The sequence below is a fragment of the Pelecanus crispus genome, chromosome 3 (genome assembly GCF_030463565.1).
Source record: "Pelecanus crispus isolate bPelCri1 chromosome 3, bPelCri1.pri, whole genome shotgun sequence".
NCBI lineage: Eukaryota > Metazoa > Chordata > Aves > Pelecaniformes > Pelecanidae > Pelecanus > Pelecanus crispus.
Window position 1 is genome coordinate 75,940,106 of NC_134645.1, and position 20,065 is coordinate 75,960,170.

At 42.2% G+C, this 20,065-nt stretch overlaps 1 protein-coding gene across 1 annotated transcript in view; it reads right to left on the minus strand.

The window, feature by feature from the left end:
* SLC35F1 (solute carrier family 35 member F1) overlaps positions 1 to 20,065 on the minus strand; it is a 258,471-nt gene that overhangs the window by 12,896 nt on the left and 225,510 nt on the right. The window contains exons 6-7 of the mRNA XM_075708029.1: positions 13,255 to 13,307; positions 7,794 to 7,948 (exon numbers count right to left, since the gene is read on the minus strand). Coding sequence (XP_075564144.1) covers positions 7,794 to 7,948; positions 13,255 to 13,307 — 208 coding nt within the window. The remainder of the gene's footprint in view (positions 1 to 7,793; positions 7,949 to 13,254; positions 13,308 to 20,065) is intronic.

Consider the following 20,065-nt stretch of genomic DNA (forward strand, 5'->3'; position numbering starts at 1 on the left):
TTGGAAACTTACAATCCTGTGGTTCCTCTTCATTTTGTATAAAAAATTAGAGGAAACTAAGAGGTTCCATGCTAGGACTTAAAACCTTTTTTCATGTTCTTGTTTGAGAAATAACAACTTCTCACTATAAGGTAAGTAAACCACTTTCCCAGTGCCTTGTAGGTCAGAGCACTTAAGTGGTTCATTGCAAGCAAGTCTGACCATCAATTTAAGCAGATTGCACAGGCAGATATACTGTCTCTTTTCTTTCTCTGGGGACTGTCTGTGAACAGGCTGATTTTACACATTTCTTTACTACAGTTAACATTTACATTCTTTTTTTATTTCATGTATTCTTTTGAGTAGTCAATATCCATTAGGCAATTTGCTATCCCTTATGACCAAAGGCAGAACTCAGTCACATAGCAGTGCTTTTTCCCCCTGACTGGTTGGGTTGTTAGTATAAACTACTTCTCACTTCAGTCTGAAATTGGTTCTATTTAGTGATTACATGAGTTTCAACTGGCCTCAAACACCTTTTATACAAATGAAAATTTACTTCCATACCTAGCTTATGTGGATATTTAAAAAGAGTATAAATGTGTCAAACTGAAAAGCTCTTCTGAAATTGCAAACAAATCTTCTAACATTTTACCACTTAAGCTATGCAGGAAGATGCGATACAGAGACATAAAAAGATTTGATTCAAAAGTTACACTCAGTAAAAAGGGGGAAGAAACAGAGAAAGAAAAGAAATATTATGACCATCTAATCATTGATACAAAAAACCAAAAACCATACTGAGTTGACAACCAGGTGTGGAGTAGCAAGGCACAGAACAGTGCTGTTGTCAGTAAACCTTGTTAACCAGGCATTCACTAAGAATATTAAGAACTCTGAATTACATAGTTAAGAGAATATAAACCCATGCATAGGCAGGTAGATCAACTTCTGGCTGTTCTCTTGCTGTAATTACAAACTAGTTCCTGGCTAGGAAATCAAACTGTCGTTCTGTAATTAAAGAAAAGAAAAAAAATTCCTAAACTGAGATGAGAAGTAGAAACTGAAGCTCTTTCAAGAACAGAAATTCTGCATTTGCTTCTCTTATGAAAAACTTAAAGCTGTTATTTCTAAAACAAATTATGCTTGATGGAAGCTGTGGCAACTGCTGACTGCAGCTGCCAGGGTTCTCTCCATGGCAGACACCTGGAAGCCTTAAAAGCTCCTTCTTGGGTTTCCGGGCTGCCTAATGCAGAACTGAGATTGATTCTCTGGCTTCCCGAATCCATGAGCCGCGTAACTCATGTTTTCTTGTGCCTGAGACCTTCCAGTCCTAGAATACCTGGCTGAAAACATTGGAAACTGTGCGCTGCTGCGACCTCTTAGATGAGCGGCCAAAACAACAGTCAGGGTCTGAGGAATGCCAGCCTGTGTTTCCTTGGGAGCATACTGAAAACAGGATGTTTTCACTTAGCATTTCTGTTTTGATAATTAGGCATTTCCAACAAAAATGTATTTTGCTAGAAAACTCCTAACCAGTTCTGATGTGAGCAGTCTTTTAACATCAGACCAAAAAAAAAAAAAAACCAAACAAACCCAACCCACAAAATCCCAAGCTACCCAAGCTAAAAGCCCTGAAAACAACCTACAAAACTTGACATTTATGATGAGCTAGTGTCTGAAAAAATACTGTTGAAATTGAAGCTTTCATCGCAACTTCTACAATATGAATGCCACTTCTTTTAGACTCTTTTCTGATGGTTCCAAAACAGTAAGTATCCATGTTTCACTATTCATGCTTTGCAACTAATGAATCTATTGCAAGATAACACTGTGAAAGGAAGAGATAGCCTTTTAACAACGCAGTATTTTCAGAAAGCTGCCATATCTGTGCTGTGTTGTTAAAAACCTACTGTCAGACTCTGCAGCGTCTTGGTGGCAGTAATTTCATTTTCCAGTTGCTACTCTTCTTTGTCATTTTACTTCATAGCTTTTTTATTGCAAGGCATCTTGCACCCTCAGACAAAGGGTGAGCAGATGTGGCCCTTTCCGTCACAGGAATATACATTCAAGTGTGACCAAAGACACACTTAACTCCTTTCCACCTCAAGGTAGCTCTTCAAATATAGATGCCTAACTATTTTCTAATTGATTATAATTTACAGGAGGAAAGTCAACTAACTAACTAACTAACTAACTAAATTTAAAGAAATGTGAAAAAAAAGCTTTTAAAATGACACTTAGATGAAGGGCATGCAGACAGTACAGCTCCATGGGAACAGAGCTGTTGAGAGGGAGTCCCACTGTAAGAAATTTAGTACTCTGGAAAAGAAAGGGAAATGTGCATGTAGGTTTCTGCATATTACCAAAGGCATAAAGAATTAACTAGTAATATGATTTATCCTCATTACTATCAAAGGCTTAGAAGCCTTCACCAGGATAAAGGCCCTGTGAGATTAAATTCCTTTCAAACAGAGAGTTTATGGGTCAAGCAGCTTGCATATCCAATTTGATCAGGAAAATATCCTAAAGTATAGGACTGAGGAATTAATAGTGTGAAAAATAGCTGTTTAGCCTGCACTGCCTGCTCTACTAGAAATAATGATGCACCAGTGACATCACCACTGTCAAAGTTTAAAATACATAGATGGTCAGTCCCCTAACAAGTGCAAACAAAGAAAAGGATCTTACTGACTTCAGCTTATACTTGCAGATAAGTTTTAAAAAAAGGGGAGAACATGATTTGAAGTATTTTCTCAGCTTGATCAGATGATTGGGAAAAATCTCTCAGGCGTTTATTGATGGCTGCCAAGTAAAAAACAAACTAATAAACAAACAATCCTCCCCCAAACCAAACCAATTCTACCTCCTGCTCCCAAACCACAGACATCATATCCATCCTTCACTAACAAAAAAAAGGACTGTGTGAAGCATATGGAGTCACAATAAGGCATGGTCTTTATCTCCACAGCCATGAAACTATGAAGTTTTGTAAAGATTATTCATTCAGTGGCAGACTTTCCTAATTTAGGAAAATGAACTGGAGCCCACTGAAGCCAGCAGAAAAGTTCATACTGGCTTCAGTGATTTGGATCAGGACAGTAAAGTAAATGCTTTTAATGGAGGCTCCTAATTCTTCTTTGCTTCCAGTAATGGCCAAATTTTCATCTCGGTGAAGTCTACGTAAATCCCCAATTCATGGGCATTGCTTAGGATCTGTGCTGGGAAAAATGAAATTGGAATTTATTGCTCCCAACTTGTACCCCCTTTTCTCCATTATGTTAAAAACCACTTTCTTTTATGGCTTGTTTCTTGATGTAATGGGAAGGCTGTCATCTGCTCCCTTCCATTGGAGGGAATTAGCATTGAAAAGTCATTTTTACATGCATCAGTAAGCAGCAGCAAGCAAGGTTTCAGCTAGCATAACTTCAGATTTCTAGTGCCTGAAAGGTTTTGATTATCATGTTTATCTGTATAGCCAAGTCCTTTGTCACAGATACTCTCCATGATTCTAAATCAAGATATATGACATTCCTGATTTATTATGAAATATATGCATTTTCTTCATTTGTAAATTGCTACTATATCCAGAAATTCTGAATTTTTATAGCTGCATCTTGGATAAAATAACAAATGAATTTGCCAAGGCAGAATATAATTGATTGTGCTTGGCTTGCTAGGTAATGATATAATATAGTGTGACTCGACCTGCTGGTGCAGAACACAATCAGTATGCGTGCTCTAGCTGGTGGAAAACATAAAATAAACTGCTTAGATTATTTAGTGAGAACCCAATTTGCTTAGAATGACTAAAGCACAACATACGGCTTGCAAATGAAAAGTATGAACTTTAAAAATTGACATAAAAATAAAGCTAAGGCTGAGACTAAAATGTAAAAAAGAACACCTCCTAAGCTAAAAACATAACTGAAGTTATACAAAAGCTCCAATCCCATCCACCTGGAGAGCAGGCCCTGAATTTCCCAGCACCACTGGTATCAGTGTATGCATGACAAAGAATGGCTATCGCAGTCTCTGACAGGGCAAGGACGGTCCTTTTACTCAGAATGTTAAATTTCCTCCACACTATGCCTAGACATCCCCCTACACAGCGTATCTCACATGTTTCACATCCTCCTGTTGGGTTCCCAAGCTGTTTACCATCATGTAAACCTGTTACCAACCTGTTAAGTTTTAGGACTCTGATGGCCTTTGTTTTTCAAAGCAGGAGATAATTTAATTGTGCTTAAGGAGAAGGTGAAATGAGAACAGATAGCTAGGAAAGTTTTGAACATCAAAATTGTATAAAATATATAAATATGGCGAGAATTTAAAAAAAAGGATTGAAGATATGGAGTCATATACTTAAATGCTATGGCAGTGGCCAATATTCAGCCACCAAACAGGCCAGACACCTTTCCCCGTCCACTGGAATATTTGGAATCAATTATTGATTACAGAAAAACTAAAAAGAGAGCTTTTATTTAGGGGATGCAGATAATTTTAAGAATGATGCACTACGATCTAGTCATCTATCTCAAATTGAAAGTCATAAATCATTACATTTTAATACAATAACACCTTGAACAATTATCATCTTGAATTACAAGTATATCACCAGAGTTGTGTCTAATTAGCATGCTGTAATTCTACCTTCCATGGGCCTGGGAACTGTTTAATGTGCTACAAAGATATCTGTATATGGGGTAAGAATATAAGTGCAGCTGTTTATAAACTCAGTGTCCCACAATGTCATGATGTTGCAAGTCTGTATCATAAAAAAATGGAATGCTAACGAATCAAAACAACTTCAAATGTAATCTTCCCCTCAGTTTGGTTTTAGAGGCTCTAAAGCCCAGTTAACTAATTTCCTGTATTTTCCATGGATTTTCATAGATTTACTGTTATGTTATAGGTGCAATAAACCTGTCTGGTGATAAAAGTAGCAGCACAGGGAAAAAATCATAACTGTTTCTTGAAAGCCTCATAAAATTATATTCTGCAAGGGGCACTAAACCGCTCAGTTGATCCTAATGCAGCATAAAACCATTTGCTTCCCAGTGAAGTGGGGCTTCGCACATTGGCCAGTGCAGCAATAAGCAGAAGGAGACGTGTATCTGAAGGCGACGTACAGCTGGGCTGGGAACGAAACGGCTTTTTAGAAGCTAGAAAACAAGTAAGACTACACAGTCTTAGGAGGGGAATTAATTTAGATCATTTACTGTTAACATATTAGACTTCATTATTGAGTGCAAGTTGCACATTTCACAGTTCTACTTCCTCATATAAAATGACACCTGACAGTAAGCCAGAAAGAAAAGGAGGAGGTGATCTGACTGAGGATAGAAACATGGTAACTAAAGAAGTAGCCAGATAATTAAGTGGGCTTTTAAATCTAGTTGTTCTCTGACTATAGCCTCTCAAAGGTAGGTTTGAAGGGCATGAAAGGAGACACTGACAGCTGGGGAAGTTGATACAACATTTCAGGTAAAGGCCCTTCCACAAAGTCCTGACAAAGGTCTTCTCCTTACCAGCACTTCAGCTGGGAAGACCAAAGTAGCAACACACACGAGTTACATTGATTGCAGGATTGCAAACCACAAAGGGAAAGCAGTGATGAAAAAAGTAAATACAGTCTTACTATTTAGGGGCTAATGTTTCCTGAAGAAATGGAGTGACAAGAGCATTGCACCAGGTGCTGGAGGGATCTTTCCTGCTTCTCAAGCCGAAGGGACTGTCTCAGGAAGGATGAAATCCAACCGGAGGAAGTGCAAAGAAGGACAGAGAGGTGCTTGGGGGGACAGGTAGGAGTGTGGCTTGTTCTGACTAGTGAACTAGGGGCTGAGAAAATATATGATTGCTCTCTATTGATGTACCAATGGAGTAAAAGGCCAAGAAGACGGGGACACTCTTCATGCTAAGGGATACTCTTGGCAGAACAAGTGGATCAAAACCAGCCACAAGTAAATTTATGCTGGAAATAAGAAGGTTTCTAACTGTTGGAGCAGTGATGTTCTGAAACAGTATCCCAAGGAAAGCAGTGCAGGTAAAAAAACCTAAATAGGCTGAAGTAAGAGTTTGATAAGAGTTTGTGAAGAAGATTGCATGATAGGGTTAACCACAGGAGAATGAGATTTTCAAACAGTTTTCTAATCAGACAAGTAAGGCACAGAGGGGACCACCAGCTACTTCAGAGGCGGAACTCAACTGGTTTATCAGGACAGATGATGAGACCTTGCTTTCAACCAGAAAACCTTCCAGTTCTGAGCTTTCTCCTCCTGAGCACTTTTTCAGTATGGATCTTAAAGGGAGGCCAAGGTGCCACTGTGGTCAAGAGCTAACATGCACATACAGTAGAAAGACAGGGCGTCAATGAGGTTGAAATGGCTCTGCTAATGTACCCAACAATTAGACACAGGGAAAAACTGAAACCTTTTTTGCACCTTCTGCCTTTCAGGTGCCTGAAGGTTAAGGTTTGTGTTTGCAAAATGGCCTTTTTTGTCAGGTTTGAGCAATGCTGAGCACAAAGCTGTCCAACCCCTGCTGCCTTTTGAGTGTCTCCCTCTAACAGAGTTTGATTTTGCTAAAACACCACCACCACCGTTTTCAGAATTAAATTTCTCTGTCTTTTATTGTGTAACATAGACATTTTTGTGTAACATAGGCATTTTTCTTAGAAACAGTGGACTAACACCACTAAATATATCTTGCTGTGGGTATCAAATAATATTATTAACAGGTGATAACAATTTTCAGCTAACACCTAATGTCAAACACTTTGGATTTGAAGTGTGGGGCAGAAATAACTAGGAACCAAATCACCATGAGACAGACCTGTAAAGCAGCAGGCAAACTTTACACTGTGTTCTCAGTAAAATTTTTTTTTTATACTTGCTTTTCTTCTGTCTGCAAAATTCCTGAAGCCATAAAGACAATGTAAAAGGCAATAGTGAAAACCAATTTTATGTTGGACTCTGAAGCTTTGAACTTTCACTGTCTTGTTCAGATTCTTTCAGGTACCATTAGTATCACAAAATCTGTTTTGGGTTGGTTAGCTACTCAGTATTTTAAGACTTTCATTTGCCTAACACTTCTCTGGGCCACCATTTTAGTTATCAAGTAACCTCCCTGTTATGAATAAATGATGGTACAAAGCAATCGCCTATGGCACCCTGATGCCACTTATGTATCATGGACACTGAGAGGGGGGATATGTGTGAGCAATGAAGTGCCATTCCTTGCAGTTGGAGACCAAATGTGTGCCTGTACAACACAGTGTTATAAATATTAGAGGACCTGAGAAATAAAAGTTTAATTTCAACACAAATCTGCTGCATATTTTGGCATTTACACTAACAGGAAAGCCATTGCTTTGGCTGAAAAGAAAGGTGTAATTCATGGACAATTACAAGTAATAAATTCAGAATCAGCATGAATGAAACAACCTCGTTACCAGGCAAAAAATTTCCATGGGATTTTTGGAAGAGTCCTTCCTTTCATGCTGCCACCCTGGATCTGGTCACAGCAGTTCAAAGTTACCTCTGGTAAGTAAAATGAAATTAGAGATACAGTTGCTGATGAACAGGTACTCAAATCTTAAGACTTGTAACAACAAGACCAAATGAGCTCTTTAACAACTGGAAATCATAAAATAAAACTGGTTTTGGTGCGGGAAGCCTGAAGTATAAAAAAAAATCTGCACTTTTACTGCGTAGATCTAGCAAAGCTGGAGGCTTCTTTTATTTCATTGTTCTGCACTGGTATTTCTTCAGGCTTACAGCTATTACCCAAATACATCTCTCATCTCCACATACCTTGTAGTGGAAGAGGAATAATCCACAGAAGAGGCTGTACAGGTCAGCTGTGAGTAGGGAGAGGTTGACAGCAGTAGCACTGGTTTTCTTTATGACCACTGGCATAAAGCTGTAGAGGCCAAACATACAGGCACTAAAGCCAACATACAACAAGCCTGCAGAAGAGAAACAAGAAGCGAAGTGACCTTCCATAGCCTGCAGAAATGACTCGTTTTGGGAGGAAGAAGGCTGTGTTTTTAGAAAAGGATAAAGAACATTTTTTTAAAAAAAAGGGATTCAAAGTATTAAGATGCACATATATAGAGATAGATTTAGAGCATTATACTAAATATATACAAAACCCAGTGAAAACCATACCTACACAGCAGTGGACACAAGGTCTGCTCTCTGTGGTCCCCATAATAGCAATGCTGTTTTAAATTGGTGTCTTATACTACTAGTAAATACTTCATGTCCCACATGAATTTGGATGAAATGATGCATTTGGACATATCAAATGTAGTTTCTTAAGGAGCTGAATGTCCCCAACACCAACTGAGTTCAGCTGAGCTGGATGGAGCACATAATATTTTCTGGGAACTGACTCAAAAAATGAATGCAAAAGTATTTGCAGAGGAGTTAATGAGCCAATGGATGAATGCATGAGGACAGCACCCAAGTGACAGAGGTCCTAGTCCTATTTTGCCACCAAACCTGATAAATCACTTCACAGTTTTGTGATTCTGTTCCTCTACCACTTTTTGTCTGCCTTCCTTAATAAAGCTTTCCGGAGCTGAGACTATTTCTTGCTACAAGTTTACAGAGTGCCTTACACAAATTAGATTGTTAGACACTAATATAATAAAAATACAGTACAGTAAAAATCTAATTTCATTTAAAAACCTAAATAACTTACTGGGAAAGAATTCATTGCTTCAGTTATTACTTGATAAATCCCAAGGCACATTAATCAATATGAAGTTAAAAAAAACAGCAAACACTTCACTCATCTGCTCTCATGCAAATGATATTTCGTAGGCTGCCGTATGCTGCAGAATTCCCAGCTGATGTGTGTACGAGCCTAAATTTAGACTCACACCAGCTCTTCAGAGCATGTTGTTATTGACTAAAAGTTGCAGAAAATCTGATTGCCACAGTCCTGAAAGGAATTAGGAGGGGGAGAAAAAAGCCCATATGATTTGTATCTGCTTATGGATCCACTTAGTTAAAAACTCTTTAGAAAAGCTAGCTAAAGGACACCCATGATAGTTTGAGTCCCTTAGGAGCATCTGAAGTGTACATTCATCTGAAACAAATACAGCAGCCACAGAATGTCAGTGTCTGTGTATCAATTGTTATGGCATGGTAATGAATTTATATTCAGAATATGAATAATCATGGTAAGAACTGCTTTTAATAACAGGTAGCAAATCTTTAAGTTGTATATTGTAGATGGGTAACAATGGAATCAGTCTTAGGCAGTGCTTGAAAGACTTGCTTTATGCAAACTCTGCAACTCTTCTGTAGTAGGCAAATGATTGCGTTAAGTGGAGCGTAGTTTTGATCAATGCGAAACTGTTTGCATACATGAGCATTATGTCAGCTTTTCTTCCAGGCTTAAATCAAGAACAGGTCAGGTGCAAAAGCCGTTCTGGACCTGAAGTCAGCATTCTCAATGTACTGTCTGCAAACTACCAGCTGGTCCACCAAGCCCCTTCTAGTCAGTCTGGATTTAAGACACATTCAGGTGCTTTGCTGGGTTTTGCTCTCAACTAACAGTATAATTTTATGGTACTGCCTTGGTGTTCATATTTTTTGGCAGCCAACTACATGCACTTCACAGGCTGCTTTTCCAAAGGGCATTTCAGTTCCAGTGAAGATTTGCTTAAACTGTAGCTGTCCTATCAGAGGTGAATGTCAAGTGGCATTTCATTTACATCTTAAAAATATACCTAACACCGACCAGCTGGATGGCATTTAATGGTGACAATAAGTAAACTGGAAATAACATCATATGATTTAGCAGATATTGCTTCTTAGAGGGCCAGTTTTCAGAATAAAAATATGTTTGAAGTCAAATGCTTGGAGCCTCAGCTTCCTTCCATACCTTGCCATACGGCAGCCTTGGGAATCGCCACTAGCGCTGCAGTCCCAGGTGCTGGGACCTGTGCTAGCCAGGCACTGAGTCACTGGCACTGACTGCCTGTAGCAGACACTGGGAGGAAGCAAACTGGTAAGTTAGGAGGTGCTTTTGTAATGAGCTGCTGATCAGCTGGTCTGTGTTAAACCCTGAGAAGTTCATCATTTGTAACTGTCTGCTTTCTGATGTGCTGGCATTGCCCTGAACTGAAGGCTTAGTCTGCATGGAGGCAGCTGTGGGTGGGATTCTTGACACCTAACTCTGGACACATGCTGAGGGTTGGTGGTCAGTGAAGAGATTGGGAAATTTTAGGGTGCAGATTGTCCAACCTCTTTTAGACACCAGCTTTAACATAGTATGATTTCTGTCATGCCTGTTTATTCTTGCTGATGATAAAGGGAGTCTATTTAACTAAATCAGATATCCACATCCCAGATATCTCAAGTTGGTGGAAGGAATCACTCCTTGTCTGTCAGTGCTCACCCTGATGGGTAAGGTCACCAGTTTTGCTTGTTTGGGTGTGAACGCCTCGTAAGTGTCTGAACTGAGCGCTTAGGATCATAGGATTGTGGGGTGATTCAGGCTGAAGGGGAGTTCAGAAGTCTCTAGTTCCAACCCCACTCAAACCAGGCTCAGCTATGAGATCAGACCAAGTTGCTCAGGGCTTTGTCCAGCCTGGTCTTGAAACCTCTGAGGATAGAGACCACACAATCTCTCTAGGCAACCTGCTCCACTGCCTGCCTGCCCTCAGGCCAGTGAAGAAGATTCTCCTTTTATCCAGTCTGAATCTCTCATTTCAGCTTCTGCCTGTTGTCCCTCATCCTCCTGCCATGCACTGCTGTGAAGACCTTGGCTCTGTCCTTTTGATAACCTCCTTGTAGGTAACTCCTTGAAGCCTTCTCTTCTGCAGGCTGAACAAGCCCCAATCCCTCAGTAGCTCCTCACTTGTGTTAAGACTGGGCATCTTCACACAGATGGGCAGGATCTGCCCCTAGGGACTGCTCTAGAAGTAGCCCAAGTACCACCAAGACTAACATGCCTTGGGAACTTCTGTTTTAGCTCCTGAGCGTGCTGGTTGAATGTTGCATGTTTTATCCTTCATGTTTTTACTCCAAAAGCTATTGTTTCACTGAGATGAAATGGAATCAGTTATGATTTTTCATGCTGTCTTCTTGGAATAAAGACCATTCAGAAATATTGAAACCCCCTGTAACACAGAACACTTCCTTGGAGATTCAAACTGGCTTTTGTCTTTAAATAAAATTGATGTTCATTTGTTTGTTATGTATCAGTCTACAAAACGTGTCATGGTCTCATATGAAACTACTCAGTCAGAACAGTACAATCCTTTCAGTCAGGTTGTCAGCAAGTATTAATACTTAAACCTTCAAGGAGTCAAACAGAGCTACACTGATTTATACTAAGTGTGAAGATGATGCTATGTATCAGGGGAATTTCCAAAATTAAAACCAGGAGGGCCACAGCCTGTTTTAAACATGATAGACATAACAGATTGGCTTTAGATCTTTATATTCCAAAATCATTTGCATTTTTTATCAGTTGAAAGGTAGCTCATCCATTCTTAATAGAACAATTATGGCAGAGGGCAACAGGCCACCCTGAGTTATTTATTAGGTTGCCTGCTGTGACTTTATCACTACCATTCAGAAGGCTGATGATTTAACTCTGCTGGACTGCAGGTTTGAGTCTGTCGCAGTGGATAACTATTCAGGACAAGGCTGTGAACACCCTGACATAGATTTGTCAATCACTTCTTGACAACCTTGTATCACTGCCAATGCAATGGAAAGCACACCGAGTGCAGTGGAAGACAGGGCAGAACACAAAACTATACATAATTGTCACCATTTAATCCATGTTCAACTGCACCACATTTCCAATTATTGCTCTAACAAAACAAGTACATATCTATGATGCTCTTGCTAAGATCATCTCCTCCTTATGAAGCACAGGGACTCTTCAGAATTAGTGACTAACTTTCAATGACATTTTAATGGCATCACCGGCCAAGTAAGACTTTATTTTAATAGCACATTTCACTGATATTGAGTTACAACAGAACTCCCATGGAAGTATATATGACATTTACACGCATAGTAGATTAATTCACTATGACCATTGCTAGTTCCATCAGTACCAGATTAATTATGTCCCTGAGCTCCTTATCATGAGGTATAAACAAACACTGATGCAATTATGCTAATTATCTCAGATCAAAGAAGGCCAATACACGTATAGTATGCAGTTGAGTGTGTTTCGCCATGGATACTTTAAATTGATTTGTCATTTAGTTTTACAGCTCAACCATCAAATCTCCAAGACTTCTAGGTGCAGTGTTTTGTGAAAGATGCACTGTTTTTATTAAGGTTTGTGATAATGAGAGGAAACTGTGAACTAAGTTTAAAGAAAACAACAGTGTATGCCCTTGTGAAAACAACTTGTATCCTCTGTCCTTAGGTACTCCCCCCACAATCAGTCACCTTTGCACACTTCTGAGCTGTCATTTTGATGTTCATTCTGAAACTGGGTAACAAGCTATTGCCAATGGATTGCCAAAGCTTGAATCCCCTGCTAAGTATATCAGCTCTATGCTATTAATATTCTTTTATTTCTTCTATTGTCATAAATAGTAACAGAGTGATCATAGGGACTGTCCTAAATGTTGATTTGCTTTTAAAGCAAATAATTTGTGGGGCTAATTAGAAGGGAGTCTTAGATCATAAACTTAGCTTCCAAACTGAAATGGGAACATGCAATCCACCGCATAGCAAAACACCGTAAGAGCTTCATTGTGCACGATGCTACTTAAACTTGTCTAAAAGACACATCTGCTATATTCCACCAAGACTACTTGGAAAGCAATTAACCATTTGCATACAGAAATGTTCCCCTTGGAAATGAGTTTATGGGGCTATAATATGCACTGCAAGTACTTTTAGAGTTTTTTGTTAGGTTCCATTTTCTTTCTTTGGCATTCATTGAAAAGGTTTGGCTCTTAATGACTACCTCATTTATTTGTCCCAGTGTTGCATTGAATCTTAGAACTGGAACCCCATTATTGTTTTATTTCACGGCTGTCTGAATAATTATCTTATGGCATTCATATGCTTAACCTAATGGCGCAAGGAAGGCCTAATACGGCCATGGGAGGACAGATCATTTAAGAAAGGTTATGAGGCATGTGGTTCAACCTTTGGCAGTAACTGGCAGAAAAGTCACAAACATTGGCTCCTGTGAAACTTTGTGCCTGCCTCCCCAGACATTGGTTGTCTCCACACCTCCTTCAGCAACTATCTTCAATGAGGTAAAGTGTTTTCTTACCTATTTGCCAATCCCAGGGAACTTTCAACAGCTCTTTGTGTTCCATGATTGCACTATAAGAGAAGAGAAGGCAAAATATGATGGAGGAGAACAGAAGTTAAATTACTTCCACTCATTCAATTCAAATGCTGGACAAAACAACATAAATAACCTTGTAACAAAAAATCTCTGTAGGAACCAAATGCAGTCAGACTTTGCTAATCCACTCTGGCATTATCCCTGTGCCTGCATATTTGAAAGATCTTCAGGGCAGTAATCAAACGTGATAGCATACAATTTGTACTGGTTTATTTCCAGCTCTCTATATACCTGCCTTAAGTGCCCATCCCCCTATATGTTCAATCCTCTTGTATTCTTCTGACTTAATATTCTGAAAGCTTTTGAACTTTAATGATTAATAATGTATCTGTCTGAGTTATTCAGTCTTCAGAGTGGCTCTGCAGTGTCAAATAAATAGATATCACAGACTGGCTTTGGGGAGAATACCGTGATTTGTTACACACCGAGAGAGATCAAATAGTCACAGCAATGAAAGTCAGGAAACAAAGTAAAGGATGGGCCAAGCTGCAAAAGTCCACTTTCAACTTCTTTTAAGTCTTGCATTGTTCATTAACATCAAAATCCCAGATCCAGAAAATTCTAAGGTAGCAACAAGTCAGCTCTTCCCAATCCAGGCAAATAGACCATTGGAGATTAGGTATCTCACAAGCTAGGTCTTCACTCAGCTAACCGCTTTCTCTGATCTGTGATTTGCAGCTGCTGTGCAGAACTCTGCAGGCTAGTCTGGACACTATTTTAAGCAAGTATAAAACATGGAATTATACAGATTGAAAAACAAAGTACCTAATACAGGTAAGTACAAGTACAAGTACAGGGAGGTCTACACGGCACCGGGCCTGCTGGCGGCTGATGGAGATCGGCTGTCTCCAAGGGGGAAAAGGATTCTCGCCCAAGAGTTGGCGGGACTCATTGAGAGGGCTTTAAACTAGGTTTGAAGGGGGAAGGGGATATAAACAGGCCCGCTAGTAAGGAGCCCAGGGGCGGCATGGCAACATTGGGGGCAAAATCGACAGCCCAGCTTAAGTGCATGTACAGCAATGCACGTAGCATGGGCAACAAACAGGAGGAGCTGGAGGCCCTTGTGCAGCAGGATGGCTATGACATAGTCGCCATCACGGAAACGTGGTGGGACGACTCTCATGACTGGAGTGCTGCACTGGAGGGCTATAAGCTCTTCAGAAGGGATAGGCAGGGTAGGAAAGGCGGTGGGGTGGCTCTGTATGTTAGGGAGTGTTTCGATTGCATAGAGCTTGACAGTGGTGATGACAAGGTGGAATGCTTATGGGTAAGGATGAGGGGGAAGGCTGGAAAGGCGGATGTCCTGTTGGGAGTCTGCTATAGACCACCCAACCAGGAGGTGGAGGTAGATGAGGCATTCTATAAGCGGCTGGCAGAAGTGTCGCAATCGCTAGCCCTTGTTCTCGTGGGGGACTTCAACTTGCCAGACATCTGCTGGAAATACAACACAGCAGAGAGGCAGCAGTCTTGGAAGTTCCTAGAGCATGTGGGGGATAACTTTCTAATGCAGCTGGTAAGCGAGCCTACCAGGGGAGGTGCCCCGCTTGACCTGCTGTTTACCAACAGAGAAGGGCTTGTGGGAAATGTCGAGGTCGGAGGCCGTCTCGGGCTTAGCGACCACGACATGATAAAGTTCTCAATTTTGGGTGATGCTAAGCGGAGGGGCACCAAAACTATTACCATGGACTTCCGGAGGGCAGACTTTGCCCTCTTCAGGACCCTGGTTGGGAAAGTCCCTTGGGAGGCGGTCCTGAAGGGCAAAGGGGTCCAGGAAGGCTGGGCCCTCTTCAAGAAGGAAGTCTTAAGGGCGCAGGAGCGGGCTGTCCCCGTGTGTCGTAAGACCAACCGGAGGGGAAATCGACCGGCCTGGCTGAATAGGGAGCTTTTGCGGGGACTCAGGGAAAAAAGGAGAGTCTACCGCCTTTGGCAGAAGGGGCGGGCAGCTCAGGAGGAGTACAGGGATCTTGTTAGGTCCTGCAGGGAGGAAATTAGAAAGGCAAAAGCCCAGCTAGAACTCAATCTGGCCAGTGCTGTAAAAGACAATAAAAAATGCTTTTATAAGTACATCAGCAATAAAAGGAGAGCCAAGGAGGATCTCCATTCTTTGCTCGATGTGGGGGGGAACATTGTCACCGAGGACAAGGAAAAGGCTGAAGTACTTAACGCCTTCTTTGCCTCTGTGTTCAACAGCCAGACCGGTCATCCCCAGGGTACTCAGGCCCTTGAGCAAGAGGATAGGGATAGGGACCAGAATGGAGCCCTCATAGTCCAGGAGGAAGCAGTTAATGACCTGCTATGCCACCTGGACGCTCACAAGTCTATGGGGCCGGATGGGATCCACCCGAGAGTACTGAGGGAGCTGGCAGAGGAGCTTGCCAAGCCACTTTCCATCATCTATCAACAGTCCTGGTTAACAGGGGAGGTCCCTGATGACTGGAGGCTTGCCAATGTGACGCCCATCTACAAGAAGGGCCGGAAGGAGGACCCGGGGAACTACAGGCCTGTCAGTCTGACCTCGGTGCCGGGGAAGATTATGGAGAGGTTCATCTTGAGCGAACTCCACAGGCAAGTACAGGTCAACCAGGGGATCAGGCCCAGCCAGCATGGGTTCACAAAAGGCAGGTCCTGCTTGACCAACCTGATCTCCTTCTATGACCTGGTGACCCGCCTGGTAGATGATGGAAAGGCTGTGGATGTCATCTACCTCGACTTTAGCAAAGCTTTTGACACCGTCTCGCATAATATCCTCCTCGGGAAGCTGGCAGCTCACGGCTTAGACAGGCATACTCTTCGCTGGGTAAAGAACTGGTTGGGTGGCCGAGCCCAGAGAGTAGTGATAAATGGTGTTAAGTCCAGTTGGCGGCCGGTCACGAGCGGTGTTCCCCAGGGCTCTGTTTTAGGGCCAGTCTTGTTCAATATCTTTATCAATGATCTGGATGAGGGGATCGAGTGCACCCTCAGTAAGTTTGCAGACGACACCAAATTGGGTGGGAGTGTCGATCTGCTCGAGGGTAGGATGGCCCTGCAGAGGGACCTGGACAGACTGGATCGATGGGCCGTGGCCAACTGTATGAGGTTCAACAAGGCCAAGTGCCGGGTCCTGCACTTCGGTCACAACAACCCCATGCAACGCTACAGGCTTGGGGAGGAGTGGCTGGAAAGCTGCCTGGCCGAAAAGGACCTGGGGGTGTTAGTAGATAGCCGGCTGAACATGAGCCAGCAGTGTGCCCAGGTGGCCAAGAAGGCCAACAGCATCCTGGCTTGTACCAGGAATAGTGTGGCCAGCAGGAGCAGGGAGGTGATTGTCCCCCTGTACTCGGCGCTGGTGAGGCCGCACCTGGAATACTGTGTCCAGTTTTGGGCCCCTCACTACAAGAAAGACATTGAGGTGCTGGAGCGTGTTCAGAGAAGGGCAACGAAGCTGGTGAAGGGTCTGGAGAACAAGTCTTATGAGGAGCGGCTGAGGGAACTGGGGTTGTTTAGCCTGGAAAAGAGGAGGCTGAGGGGAGACCTTATCGCTCTCTACAACTACCTGAAAGGAGGTTGTAGTGAGGTGGGTGTTGGTCTCTTCTCCCAAGTAGCTAGCGATAGGACAAGAGGAAATGGGCTTAAGCTGCGCCAGGGGAGGTTTCGACTGGAAATTAGGAAAAATTTCTTTACGGAAAGGGTGGTCAGGCATTGGAACAGGCTGCCCAGAGAGGTGGTGGAGTCCCCATCCCTGGAGGCGTTTAAAAAACGGGTAGATGTGGCACTTCGGGATATGGTTTAGTCTGGTCTACCCTTGATTAGTCTAGAGTGGGCTTGGTAGTGTAGGTTAATGGTTGGACTGGATGATCTTAAAGGTCTTTTCCAACCTAGATGATTCTATGATTCTATGATTCTATGATTCTAATACAAAAGGTGGTGTATAGAAGTCTAATAGTAAAACTGCAGGAGCTCAGTGCCTTCCAGATTAATCACAGAATCACAGAATCATAGAATGCTTTGGGTTGGAAGGGACCTTTAGAAGTCATCTAGCCCAACCCCCCTGCAGTGAGCAGGGACAGCTTTAACCACATCAGGTTGCTCAGAGCCCCATCCAACCTGACCTTGAATGTTGCCAGGGATGGGGCCTCCACTACCCCTCTGGGCAACCTGTTCCAGTGCTTGACCACCCTCATTGTAAAAATTTCTTTCTTATGTCTAGTCTAAATCTATTCTTCTCTAGTTTAAACCCTTTATTCCTTGTCCTGTCGCAACAGGCCTTGCTAAAAAGATTCTTCCCATCCTTCCTGTAGGCCCCCTTTAAGTACTGGAAGGCTGCAATAAGGTCTCCTCGTAGTCTTCTCTTCTCTAGGCTGAACAACCCCAACTTTCTCAGCCTGGCCTCACAGGAGAGGTGCTCCAGCCCTCAGATCATTTTGGTGGCCCTCTTCTGGACGCGCTCCAGCAGGTCCATCTCCTTCTTGTGCTGAGGGCCCCAGAGCTGGACGCAGTACTCCAGGTGGGGTCTCACCAGAGCAGAGTAGAGAGGCAGAATCACCTCCCTCGACCTGCTGGCCACGCTTCTTTTGATGCAGCCCAGGATACAGTTGGCTTTCTGGGCTGCAAGCGCACATTGCTGGCTCATGTCCAGCTTTTCCTCCACCAGTACCCCCAAGTCCTTCTCCGTAGGGCTGCTCTCAACCCCTTCATCCCCCAGCCTGTATTGATATTGGGGGTTGCCCCGTCCCAGGTGCAGGACCTTGCACTTGACCTTGTTGAACCTCATGAGGTTCACACAGGCCCACCTCTCTAGCTTGTCCAGGTTGATTAATCTGTTCTAGGGAGTTGCGTCCTGGAAATTTTAATATGCTTGCTGCTGATGTGTGGAAAATCTAATACTGTGTACAGAATAATAAGATCATTTTGTCTGCAAAATAACTAAATTATAAGTGTCTTTGCATGCATAAGGCATATGTTTCTTTTATCAGCAATTCCTGAAGAATACCATGAAAACAAACTGCAACGTCTCTTGTTCTGACAAATTTTGATATAACTTAAATGTAGAAACATTGCTTTCATACTATTGCCTGATACAAAAGAAGTATAAAACGATATGCATGGTCCGTGATTCATTATGATCTGTGAAACAAAGAGGGGTAAGAGCAACTTTGCCAGAAGTTGCCATTTAGTGATGTCAGATTCACTGAAGAACTGAACCACAACAATCTTTGAAAGGTTGTGGTGACTGAAGGAGGTCCCTGATGACTGAAAAGAGACAAATGCAACATCCAGTTTCAAAAAGAGAAAACACTACAGCTTGGCCAGCCTTATGCTAACCTTTGGGAAGATTATGGAGCAAATCTTCCCAGAAGACATTTGCAGGAAATGAAGAAGGGATGACTGGAAACAGCCAGCACAGACTTATCAAGAGCAAACCATACCTGACCAAACTGACTGCCTTCCACGATGAGATGACTAGCTCAGTAAATGAAGAAGAGGGCATGGATGAGAGGATTAGGTGTAACCTACCTTGACTTTAGCAAAGCTTCCGACGTGATTTCTTGAAAGATCTTTAGAGATTGAAGAGGTATAGACTGGATGGGTGAACTACCCACAATGTAGTCTGAAGAAAAGGGCCAAGAGAAACCTTGTGAAGTTCAAGAAAAGTAAATATGAACTCCTGCACCTGGGGTGGAATAACTCTATGCAATAGTACAGGCTGGGAACTGACTGAATTGAGAGCTGCTTTTTGGAAATAAACCTTGGAGTCCTAGTGGACATCAACCTGAATATGAGTCAGCAATGTGTCTTTGGAGCAGAGAAGGCCAACAGCATCCTGGGCTGTGTTAGTAAGAGCCTAGCCAGCAAGTTGAAGGACATGATTTGTGAGTCAGCAGCTGGAGTACTGTATCCTATTTTTGGCTGCCCAGAATAAGACAGACATCGACAAACTGGAGGGAGTATAGTGGAGCTCTGTCACAATGGTCAGGCGACTGGAGCACATGATGTAAGAGGAGATGCTGAAGCAGTAGGGTTTGTTCAGTGCGAAGAAGAGAAGGCTAAGCTGGGGTCAAGGAGGATGGGACAATAGATTTGATGTCTTAACTACCTAATGGGTAAGTTGCAGAAAAAACAGTCAGACTTTTCTTGGAGGTGCACAACAAAGGGATGAATGACAACGGACACAAGTTGTAACGTGGGAAACTCTGATTAGATATGAGGAAAAAAATATTGGTCAAGCACTTCAACAGGTTGCCCAGCAAAACTGGCATTTCAATTCTTGGAGGTACTAAGAAGTTAACTGTACAAGTTCCTGAGCAACCTGACATAACTTTAAAGTTAGCTTTGAGTAAGGGCTTGAACCAGATGGCCTTTGGGGTCCATTACAAAGTAGGTTATTCTATGATTATGTGATTCCATCAGACAGCATTATCTCCATTTGCTGGATAGTTGCTATATCCACAACTCTTGTAAACTAATGTCTTCTCTTGTTTTGATATACAGTTCCTCCCTGCTTTAATCACATTCAACCCACTAAACTTCTTTTTCCACCATGCCCAGGCAGTTAGCCAACTCTTTCCTTTACTTCATTGTTTGCCCTGAAACCTTAGCCCTTCGCTTGCTTTCCAATAGGCATTATTCTGGGTTTATTTTACATTACAGTCTAACATTAAGCACTCTTGCTAAACTGTTCTAGAAAACAACAGCCGACTTCTTGAAAGTCCTCTTGGAGACACAGCCCTATACTAGAGCTGAAGCATGAATGAAC